We start from the raw sequence: 13,449 nt of genomic DNA on the forward strand, positions 1-13,449 counted from the left end.
AAGGCGCACTTCTCACTACATAAATGCTAGTTTAAGAACAGAAATCTAACAAGTTCTGAAATTCGCCTTCATTGATTTCCGGTTAGTCATATCTTGGTCATAATTGACACTTGAATCCGGCGGGACAGACAGCACCTGTAGGGATGTGGTCAGCCTCCTGCCTCGGGAAAGGCTTCCTGAAGCATAGCCGGGCATGGCCAGGTGGCTGTCGGGACAGGGGGTTGTTGGCAGGGCTTTCCAGGCCTTACTCTCCCCACACTCCACCCCTGCCAGTTTGCTCGCTTTGACCTTGGCCGTCACCTAGAACTCCTGGTAAGAGCCATATGTTCCCTGAGTCCCGATGCTATTGGCAGCTGCTGTTCTAAGCACTTTTGTTTTCACGCGTTCATAAGGAATGTGGAAGGCAGGTCTTATTATCATCATGTCCATGTCACATTTAACTGAGATTAAACTAATTCTCCCCGGGAATTCCCTGACGGTCCAGTGGTTAGGACACCACGCTTTCACCAACGAGGGCCGGGGTTCAATCCGTGGTTGGGGGAACAAGGATCCTGCAAGCCGAGCGGCATAGCCAAAAAAAAAAAAAAAAGTAATTCTCCCAAAGCCAGCCAGTCGGCAAGCAGAGGAACCAAGACTCGAACCGGGTTAGTCTGATCCGAAAGCCCCCGCCCTTCACCACTGCACCACACCACCCTTACCCTATTTCAAGGCAGACAGTCCTACAAGGGAAACAACTCCCTTTGTACAAAGTTGATCATCGCAGTGAACCTGGTCTCCTACAAGGCTGAGTGGTGCTAAGGAGCACGGATGCTTTGCTTCTACCTACACACAAGTATTTCTGCATACGAGCAAACGTTAGAAGGAAGAGGGAAAACACAGAACAATGTGGAGTGGAGGTAGGACCTGGGGGCTTTCCTTTTAGATAGTTCCCGTAGTGGAATTGACAAGCTAGCCCTTTGAGTTAATATAATACATAAAGGACTGGAGAAGGGTGTTAATCCTTATATGAAAAATCTCTCGGGGCTTCCCTGGTGGCGCAGTGGTTGGGAGTCTGCCTGCCAATGCAGGGGACACGGGTTCGAGCCCTGTTCTGGGAAGATCCCACGTGCCGCGGAGCAACTAAGCCCGTGAGCCACACCTACTGAGCCTGCGCGTCTGGAGCCTGTGCTCCGCAACAAGAGAGGCCGTGATAGTGAGAGGCCCGCACACCGCGATGAAGAGTGGCCCCCACTCGCCGCAACTGGAGAAAGCCCTCGCACAGAAACGAAGACCCACACAGCCATAAATAAATAAATAAATAAATAAATAAATAAATAAATAAAAGAAAAATCTCTCTGTCCTCAAGTCAGACCTCTCGTGAGTGTACACATGGGTGGGGAAGGGGGAGGTGCTCCGATGGGACATCGTGTCTGGGTTGGAATGCCCCCACCCTCCCCAGGATGGGCATTCATGTGCTGGGCCCCCTAAGAGGCCTGGTTATGTTTGTTCCTCATCTTCTCTACACTGAGAGCCTTGCCTCTGACCTAACACTCCCTGCTCTGTGCTCAGAAAGTGCTCCCCACATCCTGCCATCAGGCAAGGGAATGGCAAACTTGGAGCCGATCCACCTCTTATTTACCCACCAACTCATCATGTGATGCTGGGGATGTTGGTGGGGGGAAAAAAAAATCTCTCCAGGCCTCAGTTTCCTCATCCAGAAAATAGGTACAAACAACCAATTTGTCTACTATGCTCGGGCAACTGAGATTATCAAAAATCCAGGCAAACCAGAGCCAGTGTGCTTGAGATAGCGTGATCCTCCCACTACACAGAGGACGCCCCGAGGCACACATGGCACCTGGACTGGGCCATGGCTTTGCCAATCACTGCTTACCGAGTAGAGTCTCCAGCGGGCCACCAGCTCGTCCTCGGTCCCCGCTTTGGCCGCGGGTTCCAGGTCCTCCTCCGCCAACCTCTGAAGGCCCTTCCTGAACTCTGCCAGCTCAGCCTCCAGCTGCCTCCTCTGTTGCTCATAGGCTCCCCTGGACTTGAGCAGGCCCTGCAGCCGCCCCTCCTCCTCCTCCCAGAGTGCACGCAGCTTCTCCAGAACATTCCGCATCTCCTCCAGTTCTTTGGTGATCTTCTCTGCACCCCAAGGGGAGGTGTTCTGGATGACCCCCACGGCCTGCTCCTCCAGCCTCTTCAAAGACTCCTCACCCCTGGGGAAGTCACTGGCGATGTCCTAACGCAGGGAGGCGGTGGGAAAAAAACACGAGGGGAAAAAGAAAACATGAGCTGCATTTTCCAGGACCGCTGGGAACATCACGCCAAACGCTAATTCCTATTCCCAGGCTAGAGCCAAGGCACCTTTCCAAGGGGTGGACTGCCTGCCTTTATAACATTCAGGATGTAATTCCTTTACCATGTCATTTACAAGCCGTTTGATTAAGTGAGGGGAAAGTCTCTGTTGGGTACTTCTCTGTCTTTAACACTCTCTGACATTTGTTAATCTTGCTTTTCTAACAAAGACAGAGGCAGCCTCAGGCTTGAAGCTTTCAGCTGGCAAAAGTATGGAGCAAATAGAACCTAACGACCCCATTTGGCCTCATTACATCTATTTGTATGGTTATCTACTAATTATGAATGAGTATTGGTATTCCATTTATGACAATGATATAAAATTTCTTTTTAAATCAGTGTTCATCGGCTTCTAATATTAAAACAAATTTTTGAAAAACACTTTTGTCTTTTATTTAAAATACCTTCAAAATATTTTTTTCACTTTTTTATTGAAGTGCAACTTACATGGAGTATAATACAGACTGTCCTTGACTAAAAATGGTTCAACTTATGATTTTTGATTTTTTTTACGATGGTATGAGAGCAATATGCATTCAGTAGAAACCGTACTTTGCATTTTGAATTTTGATCTTTTCCCAGACTAGTGATATGCAGCACGATGCTCTCTCGTGATGTTGGGCAGCGGCAGAGAGTGTAAACCAACATAGTTTTCACTTTCACTATGGTATTCAATAAATTACATGAGGTATTCAACACTTTATTATAAAACAGGCTTTGTGTTAGAGGATTTTAGGCTAATGGAAGATGATTCTGAGCACGCTTAAGGTAGGCTGGGCTAAGCTATGATGTTTGGTAGGTTAGGTGTATTAAATGCATTTTCGACTTATGATATTTTCAACTTACGATGGGTTTATCGGGACGTAGCCCTACTGTAAGTTGAGAAAATCTATATATAGATCTTAAGTGTTACTGTTCAAAGAGTTTTGAGAAATATATATGCCCATGCAGTCCACACTGTTATCAAAATAGAGCATTTCTAACATCCCAGAAGATTCTAGAACTTCATCTATTTGAAATCTTAGAATATGTTATTTTTTAAAACTGGCTTCTTTCACTCAGCATAACGTTTTTTAGATTCTTCTATGCTGTCATGTATATCAGAACTTCATTCCTCTTTATTGACTAATATGCCTTTGTACATATATTCTATTCTATGATGTGTTTTTCCAATACTCTGCTGATAAAAATCTGAGTTGTTTTCAGTTTAGGGCTGTTATGAAGAAGGTTGCTGTGAACATTCTTTTACAGATACCCACACTTTTCAAAAGTTCAATTTATATCACTTTGCTTTTACAAAAGACCTACATTAGTACCTGTTTTCGCTACCTGAAAGAAATCCAAAGAGGATTTTAGCTTTTGCGAGAAAAGGTCATTACTTCTCTGCTTGTTCTCTGTTTGTTTGTTTGTTTTTCTTTTTAATTTTTTGGCCGTGCTGTGCGGCATGCGGGATCTTAGTTCCCCGACCAGGGATCGAACCCGCACCCCCTGCAGTGGAAGCACAGAACCTTAACCACTGGACCGCCCGGGAAGTCCCACTTCTCTGCTTTACACCATTTCGGCTCATGAACGGTTTCATAGGAACACTACTTTCAGAGAGTGGGGAAACTGTACAAGTCATATAAGATATTTTGTGGTCACTGTTCATTGGTTTTTTCAAAAGAGAGTCAATTTAAATACAAATATTAAATAAATGGTACAGGTGCTGTATAGCTGTATCAAAAATTACAAAGTGGTCCTTGAATTACTGAAGATAATCTACCCACTCACTTTACAGAGGGATTCGGAAGCTCGTTCAAGATCACAGCAAGTCAGGAAGCCCAGAGTGGACCCAGCTTCTCCCCGCTGCAGGTTTGATGCTTACACCAGGGTTCCTTACCTTCACATATTGACATGTGAGGTCAGACAGTGCTTTGTGGTCGGGGGCTGTCCTGGGCACTGCAGGATGTTTAGCAACATCTCTGGCCTCCATCCACTAGATGGCAGGAGCACCTCCACTCCCAACTGTGACAACCAAAAATGTCTCCAGACATGGACAAGTGTCCCCCATTTGAGCGCAGCTGGTCTAGACCATGCTGCTGTGGCCTTGGGTTTCCAAATGCCCTGCTGGCTCAGAGATTTCCATAAAGCAGCGGAGGCCCCAAGCATGGGATCTACACCACATCCCATGCTTCTCCTCTTGTGGGGTCTGTGTATAGGGATGTTTGTATCTCCTGGGACCCCCCAGCCCCATCCTATTAAATAAACTCTGAGACCCACCAGCCGTGAGCGCTCCCTCCCACTCTGGCAGAGGCTTGCTGGGGTTGTACCTGCAGCGCCGAGAGACGGTCCTTCGTGCTTAGCTGGCACTTGCGCCCCATGCAGCCGTGCACGCGCTCCACCACCGCCTTCAGCCACAGCTGGAACTCGTCCACGCTCACCTGGAAATGCTCGTGCTCCTGGCTCACGTGCTCCAGCAGGTCCACTCTGTTCTGTGGGAGGGGAGGAGAGGCACCGGCCATAAAGGTCTCCAGCCCAGGCTGCCCCTCCCCTGGGCCTCCCAGGCCTGAATCTGTGTGTGTGTGTGTGTGTGTGTGTGTGTGTATGTGTGTAGGGAGCGTGGGACGCAGCTGACCCTCAGCCCTTTCGCTGGACACAAAGATCCCACATATTCTTCTCTACCTTATCAGCAATCAGCCAAGAAATTCTTGGCTTTGGAGACCAAAACATGTCAGCACTGGGCTTGTCAACCACACAGTGGGCTTTTTTTCCTGCCACGTCCTAGGAATGGCACTCAAGATGGGGCCGTGGTAACAGCTACATAACACTACCATTTGATCACTTACCAAGGTGCCGTAGCACTGCCCTAAGAACTTTGTGTACAAGATCATCTCACTGAATGCTCCTGACTACCCCCATAAGGTGGTACCATTATTATCCCAGTCTGAGAGATGGGGAAACCAAGGCACAGAAAGTGAAATGACTTGCCCAAGGTCACCTGGCTAGGAAAGCACCAAGATTCCAACCTGGGAGGCAAGGCCGGGCCAACGCACCTCTGCTCCATTGCGACTGTGTCCACAGGGTATGAGAGCAAACAGCAGGCTGCCCCCCATTTCCCCCTGAGTGTGGTGATTTGCCTGCATGTGTTGGAATTGCCTCTATTTTCAGACAATCCCACTGAAGCTCTAACCACACAGGGGCAAGATGGTGTCCTGAGGGTGGGTGACATTTGGGGAGATAACAGTGTCCTGCTATAAGACCTACTGTGTGCCTAGAGATTATGATTTTCAAAACACACCCCTGATTACAGCACCATCTCTTTATACCCCTCCACGGCTCCCCACTGCCCCCAGGCCCAGGTCCAAGCATTGTAGCCTGGTGGTCAAGGGCAGGACCCCACGATGCGGCTCTGCAGACCAGCGGTCAGGACCCTGGGCTTGGGAGCCCGCTGCCTGGGGCTTGACCCTGGCCCCCCTTGAGCTTGTAATTAACCCCTCCGTATGGTGTGGTTGATAACAGGAGCTGCCTCACCGGGGTGGTGGGGCATTAAGTGAGTCAGGGCTCGCACAACCCCAGAGCAGCACCGGGCAGCTAGTAAGAGCTTGAGAACTCTGAGCCACTGTTTACTGTCACCTGTGTCCCTGTGCTCTTGTCACACCCAACCAAGTGAGGGGTGCCCACCTGGCAATGCTCATCTCCAGGGCCCACCTGCTCTGAAGCTTTGCCCACTGCCCCAGGCTGTGGCTCTCCCCCAGCCTTGTCTACCGAATTGTCATCTGGCGGGGACCAAGCGCTCCCTAAGGACACGGGGGTTGATTTCATCTCCCTGGTCCCGCTCAGGGCAGGCTCTGAGACTAAGTGCTTCCTGAGTGGCCAGAAGTAATTAAGCGCGGGGTGTCTGCCGGTGGAGGGATCTCTCCAAGGAGAGCCAAGAAAAAGGAACCAGGGGACCTTCATTTAGTAAGCACCTACTATGTACCTGGAAATAGACCAGCATTATCTTATTTAATATCTTCACAACGATCCCAAAACTGTCCCATTATGCAAGTATCCAAAGGGGTGTTGGGAGGTCACATAACTCTTGCAGACAAGATTTAAACGCCAAGCTCAGACTCCAAAATCACTGCTCGGGCCCAGGGGGTGGCAGAATCTTTCTTTCTCGCAGATGGTAGATATTCTGGGCTTTGCCTGCCATGTGGTTTCTGCTGCAACTTCTCAAACACTTGTGTGCTACTTACGTTGTAGCACACAAGTTGCAGCCACAGGCAAACACATAAAGAACGGTTGTATTCCAATCAAATGAATCATGGACACTGAAATTTGAATTTCCTATCATTTTCACATGTCATGAAATATTCTGCTTTTAATTTTCCCCCAACCATTGAAAAATATAAAAACTATTTTTGGTTTACAGGTCATAAAAAAGTCAGGAATTGGGCTGGATTGAACCTACGGGCAGTGGTTTGCTGACCTCAGCTCTCAGCCATGGAGCCAGACCATGTTCAGGAGAGTCCTGACCTTCTACGAGGCTAAGCCAACAATTCTCAACTGGGAAGGGTAGACGGACACGTGGATTTGAAAAACCTCCCTGGCTGTTTGTATGTGCCTTCCCCTCCCGTGGAGAAGCCCCTCACCAAACCCAGAAACACTAATTCATTTAAACATTTGCAACACCCATGGCAAGTAGGAGAAAATATCCCCATTTCAGAGACGGGGAAACCAAGGCACAGGATCAAGTCCTTCAGTGAAGAGCTGAGAATCCTCTCACTTATGGGAGTAAGGCTCAGAGCTTCAACATCAGCGCTTGACAGATGGGAAACACGGGGCTGCTTGAGTTCAGAAAGTGGACCAAGGCGCAGTGACCATCTCCCTCACGTTTCCCTTGCCGGCTCCCCCTCCCCGCAGGATTATTTGCATCCACCAGAATCCTCCCCGAGCTTCCTCACTCCATGGGAAGATTCATTTATGAAACAAAGTGGGTCAAGAATACTAAGCAGAGAATAGGGGCTGGGCCCCTGGTTGACACTGATGGTGATGAAGGTTGTAGTGAGGCAAACTCTCCAATAAAAGTGCCGGCTGGCGGCTCTGTGTGTGTGAAGAATGAGGTGCTGGCACTGGGGGAAATCCAGAGTAAATAAAAGCCTCTGTGATGGTGAGCAGGCGTGCTAGGAAAGGAACGCGGCGGAGCAGGGCACGCATCCAGCCGCGCTCTGTGCCAGGCATAACGAGATCACAGAACACAATTCAGCCACTGCCGGGCAGGGCACGTCGGAGGAATGTGGGTGACAAATGGGAGAGGGCTCCACCTCCTCTCGTTACACCAAACAATTAAACCATCTGTGTGGGCAGAGTTGTCAGGAATGTCAAAACCCAACCAATTAACAAGGGCGGGCTTGGATTTGCGCCTCTGCAAAGGGCTGCAGGAAGGGCTCTGATTCCTGGCCGAGATGCCAAACAAACACAGTCACAGAGGGAAGCAGGGAGGAGGAGGATGCTACTATCTGCCTGGCCCTTCAGAAAACAGAATCATTGGATTAAAAACCATCAGGCAAAGTAAACAAGCAGGCCCCGCCTACTGGCAACCAGCCTGCTTTGTCTATTCTTGACTTTCAATTGCTTTCTGCTGGCTGTGCCATTGCTCATTCCCGGGCTTGGCCACTTTTCCTGATCAAGAATCTCCCTTCAGGGGGTGGTCACGAAGGATACGGTCCAGAGGTGACCCCCGCTGTGCTTCTGTGGTCCTGTCTCTATCAACACCAGAGGCCTTGCTAATTAACATATTGGAAGTCGAAACTGGATTTTTAGAGGCAAAAGTAGTGGCTTGTTAACCAGCACGAGAAATAATGAAATGGGATCTCCTTGGTGAAAGTTGAGATATTAATACATACAGTATCTTCTATGGCCTGAGATGCGTCCTCCCCAAATTCACACGATGAAGCCCTAACCCTCGATGTGACGGTATTTGGAGGCGGGGCCTTTGGGAGGTGATCAGGGTTATATGAGGTCATGAGGGTGGGGCTCTCACGATGGGATAAGTGCCCCTATAAGAACAGACACCAGAGAGCTTGCTGACCCTCCCTCTCCGCCGTGTGGACACAGCGAGAAGGCCGCCATCTTCAAGCCAAGAAGAGGCCCCTCACCAGGAACCAAATCTGCTGACACCTAGAGTTCGAACTTCCCAGCCTCCAGAACTGTGAGAAACAAATTCCTGTTTTTTAAGCCACCCAGTCTATGGTATTCTGTTCTGTCCACCCGAGCAGACTAAGACAATATCCCAGGGACCCTTCCCACCCTGAGAATAGGCCTGGACCTCTAGGGATCCCTGCATGGCTCTCCTACTCTCACTGGGGTGGGAGGATTTCAGTTGCCTGCCTCAGGGTGGCTTTCTCGTCTGACTTCAGCGCAAGGTGAGACCTTCATCAAATGTACAGAGCAGGTGACCAGGAGGCATCCGGGCCACCAAGAATCTCTGAGGGCTACTGGACACGCAGTGTCCCTCACCCTGCTTAGGGTGGAGCCAGAGTGTCTTCCTTTCGTCTGGGGCTGGAAGGCCCAGTATGGGGTATGCCCCAGGAGGCTGATGTTGGGGAAGCTATGTCCTATTTTACTAATGAGGACCCTTGCTAAGGGTGATATAGAAGTTTGCCCCTCTCAGTAGCTTCTGTCTTCTGAAGGTCATGGCATCATCTGGAAGCTATGACTGTTCTCTCCAGCAAAATGCACATTCACATGACAGTTTGAGTACAACTTCAGAGGCTCTGTAAGGGCCTGCCCTGGCCTCTCCCCCATACCGCCTTTCAATCTTCTACTGCCGGCTCTGGGAGAGACAAGAAACAGCTCCCCGTTCACCACCCGTACCCCCAACCCCATCCTGAGAGCCAACCAGGCTCCCTGTGAGTTAGAACAGAGCTCCCAAACCTCTGGCAGCCAGGAGGAGAAAACCAAGGGTCTGTGAGCTTCAGCCAGCAGCTCAAAAGGCCAAACTGAACTGCCTTCTCTCATAGGGTCCAGTCACCCTGCACGCCCCCCCAGTTTCCACATTGAGGTCAAAGTTCACCAGCCCGTCTGGCAACTCCGAGGGCTTCTGCCAGGGCGGCAACTTCCCCCCACCCCTCCATCACAGGCAGAGCCCCCAGGCTCCTGCCCCCAGCATGCTGCCAGCTGGGCTGCGCCTCGGGAAAACCCTTGGAAACAACCTGCTCCCTCATCCAGGGGCTCGAAACCTCCCATGTACCACTGCCTCCACTTTCTGAGCTGGACCCACAGGAGCTCTGGCGGCCCCTGCTCTCCCCCGATGGACACAGGCGCAGCGACTCACCCAGGACCCGGGGCAACCACCAAAGGAGGAGCCCACATAGGGAGTCGCCTAGGACTTCCGGTTCTTTCTGATGGACCAGTGGTATCTGACCCTTAGATTATTTTTTTTTTTTATTAAAGTATAGTTGATTTACAATGTTGTGTTAATTTCTTCTGTATACAGCACAAGTGATTCAGTTATATAGATATACACATTCTTTTTCATATTCTTTTCCATTATGGTTTATCACAGGATACTGAATATAGTTCTCTGTGCTATACTGTAGGACCTTGTTGTTTATCTGTAGATTATTTTTTTAAGTCAAAAAAAAAAAAAAAAAAGGGCCCAGTCACACCTCTATTTATCACATAAGAAGGTTGGGAAGATCAAATGAGGTCAAAGACATGAAGGGATTAGGAAAAGATAGCATTCGCCAATAAGAGTTGTGATTTCTATAAATTTTTGGATCCAGTGAGGGGAGGGTTCCCTGAAGGGACGATGAGAATCTCTGAGGTGACCATTTCTTAGAACTGGTGCTCACCGGTGCCCCAGGCATGCCACTTCCATACACACGCGTGTACACGTACACACACACACACACACAAAACCACTTTCCATTTCCTGCACGAGGCGCTCTCTGCTGATTGACACAAGCACCTGTTTCCTGTAAAGTCACAGCAAGGAGGCCATGGGCCGGGCACCTCCCCTGCCTGAGCCCGTGGGGCAGACCTGGAGAGAGAATTGCTGTTAAGCAGGCTCTAGCCACTTGGATGCAGCGAGGGAGGGCCAGCCGTCTACATCTCTGAGAGCCAAGCTCCACCCTGCCTGCCTGTCCTCTGAGCCTCCCAGCTGCAGGGGCGGGGTTCTCATTCATTCAATGAAGGGCTCCTAGCACCTGCTGCATGGCAGACACCATTGTTGTGGCTATTTCTTCTCACTGCTACTGAGAGCACAAGTCATCCTTTATGCTGGGGAAATGCTTGCCAATTTCAAAGAGCTCACATGCAAACTCATTCAGTCCTACAACCTGGTTCCAGGTAGGGTGAGCGCCCCGAGGCCACACAGCTGGGAAGCAGCAGAGCCTGGCTGGAACCCAGGTCCCTTTCCAAGCATTCTGGGGCCAGCGTCCTATTCCTACTCAAGGTTTCTCAGATCTCTGCTTATTATAGAACCATTTCCCGTAACTTGAAGGACCCAGGAGACTTCCACCTCCAGCAACATGGGAGAGCTGAATACCCTTCCACCGTAGCCAGCCAGAAATGCTGGATAAAATGTAACAAGCATCATTTAAATGCAGAACCATGCACGCACCGCACACACCGAGGTAAGAGATATCCCGTGGACCAGAAGCAAAGATGCTATGGAAACCAAGATGCTAAACTCACATGTGCGCTTGACATCTTCTTGGGTTTAATGTTCAGGTTGGAGGAGGAGGTAAGACTCTGGGCCCAGGCGGGCAGAGACCACAGCAAAAAGGCAGAATACTCAGGGGACTCCCCCTCTGTCAAAGGGTGAACTAGAGAAAAAACCTTCCCACCAGCGCAATACAAGCCAGAAGCATATGTGTTTCAGCCTGGGCTCTGGCTGAAAAGACAAATGAAAAGATAGTCACCTTTCAGAGTATGGAGCCAGGAGCCTCTTGCATCATTTTGGCTTAGGGTTCAAGTGCAGAGAACCCACTTGATTTAGGAACCCCCAAAACATTTCAGGGACATTCAATAGGAATCCTGAAGGTAAATTCCCACGGCAGCCTGGCTGAAGAAAACACAAGTTCTCTGAGGGCCAGGCCCAACCACGGGGTTCTGCAGATAAGGCCCCAAATAGGATGAGCTCACAGCTCAGAATTACGAAGTCTCCAAGGAAACGATCCACCAAGTCAGGAGACCCAACAGACGGCGCATCAGGCCAGGAACTTCAGCTACTTGAGCAGCCTGACGATTATAAAACGTGTATGATTAAAATGACTACAGATAGACTCCATACCTGAGAGGAGTGCAAAGTTTAAGAGAAAAAGGACAATGAAAAAAAGAGGGGCTTCCCTGGTGGTGCAGTGGTTAAGAATCCGTCTGCCAATGCAGGGGACACGGGTTCGAGCCCTGGTCTGGGAAGATCCCACATGCTGCAGAGCAACTAAGCCCGCGAGCCACAACTACTGAGCCTGCGCATCTAGAGCCCGTGCTCTGCAACAAGAGAAGCCACCGCTATGAGAAGCCCACGCACCACAACGAAGAGTAGCCCTCACTCACCGCAACTAGAGAAAGCCTGCGTGTGGCAACGAAGACCCAATGCACCAAAAAATAAATAAATAAAATAAGTAAATTTAAAAAAAAAAAAGAAAAAATGAATGACGGATATAATACAAAACCAAATAGAATTTCTTGAAACAAAATTGAACTTAATAACTCAATGGACTTTTTAAACCAAGGCAAGAATGAGGTGAGAGATGGGGACAAAGAATGGGCAGAGGAATTGGGGCAAGGACAAAAGAGAGAAGAGGAGGAAAGCAAAGGAGAAGGACTAAAGGGCAGGAGGAGGGAGGGAAGGAAGGAAGGAGGGAGGGAGGGAGCGGGGAGGAGAGCCGGGTGGAAGTGAACCTCAAAGTCCATCAGTCAGTCAGTCAACATACACTTACGAAGCACCCACCTGTGTATTAAGCATGAGAAACACTGGCCATACAGATAGTAGATAATGTGCCAATGGGTGGGTGGATGGTGGAGGGGTGGGTGGATGGGTAGGTGGAAGATTGACAGGTAGGTAGTTATATAATGCTTGGGTGAGTGCATAAGAGATGGGTGACAAGTAGATAGTGAGTAGGTAAGTGGATGAAGGGGTAAACGGTGGGCAGTAGACAGTGGAGAGATGGATGAGTACATGGGTATGTGAAGAGTACATGGTGGGTTGACGAGTAGGTGAATGAATAGATGGGTGGGTGATTAAGTGGTTGGAGAGAGGAATAGGAGATCTAGTTAGGTTGGTGGAGAGGTAGATGGGTGAGTGAGTAAACAGATGGATAGAAGGGTGGGGAGATGGGTGGATGGATGGGTAGGTAAGTGGATGGAGTGGTGAGTGGGTAGATAGTAAATAAGAGATTTGGTGGTTAGTTTAGAGGGGAGATAGATGGGTGAGTGGGTAGACGGATGGGAGGGTGGGGAGATGGGTGGACGGTGGTGGGTCAGTGGGTGTCAGGTCAGTGGGTGTCAGGTGGGTGGATAGTAGATGCTGGGTAGACGGATGGAGAGATGGTGAGGGAGCAAACGAGTGGCGGATGGGTAGATGGGAGCAGACGAACGGATGAAGGGGTGAAGACAGCCCGCTGCCCTCACCCACCTGGGCTTTGGTCTTCACTGCGTCATACTCGGCCTTCATCTTCTTCTGCGCGTCTTCGTCCACGCTGGGGTCCCCGATCCTGCTGAACAGGGAGGCCGCCTCCTCCAGCAGCCGGTCCAGGAGCACGGCCTGATGGTCCACGTTGTGCAGCAGCACCTGGGCGTGGCTCAGCTGCCAGCGTTTCTCCTTCAGGCCCAGCTGCAGCTCCACAGGGGGCTCGAGCACCACCGTCATCTTCTGGAACCAGCGGTAGAAGTCATCCCGGGCCAGCAGGTACTCGCTCCAGTGCAGCCACACCCACTCGATTCGGCTGCAGGCAGAGGCCACGGCCATGAGCATCCCCCACCAGGCTCACGGGCGGGGAGGCCGTGCCGCTGCCCCCTCCCCGGTACTGGGGGGCTGGGGGAGGGGGCACAAGGACACCCTCTCGGGCCTCACCCCAGTCCTGATACACAAGACCCTCCCGTCTGGGAAACAAGCTCCATGGGGCGAATGATCAGGGTGGCTCA

General features: G+C 50.3%; 1 protein-coding gene across 4 annotated transcripts in view; it reads right to left on the bottom strand.

The window, feature by feature from the left end:
* The window catches only part of SYNE3 (spectrin repeat containing nuclear envelope family member 3), a 96,357-nt gene that overhangs the window by 35,145 nt on the left and 47,763 nt on the right, over positions 1-13,449 (bottom strand). For all 4 annotated transcript variants that reach the window (XM_036843033.1, XM_036843035.1, XM_036843031.1 and 1 more), the window contains 3 exons: positions 12,941-13,250; positions 4,647-4,808; positions 1,874-2,221 (listed from right to left, as the gene is read on the bottom strand). In XM_036843033.1, coding sequence (XP_036698928.1) covers positions 1,874-2,221; positions 4,647-4,808; positions 12,941-13,250 — 820 coding nt within the window. The remainder of the gene's footprint in view (positions 1-1,873; positions 2,222-4,646; positions 4,809-12,940; positions 13,251-13,449) is intronic.

Source organism: Balaenoptera musculus, chromosome 2 (genome assembly GCF_009873245.2).
Source record: "Balaenoptera musculus isolate JJ_BM4_2016_0621 chromosome 2, mBalMus1.pri.v3, whole genome shotgun sequence".
Taxonomy (NCBI): domain Eukaryota; kingdom Metazoa; phylum Chordata; class Mammalia; order Artiodactyla; family Balaenopteridae; genus Balaenoptera; species Balaenoptera musculus.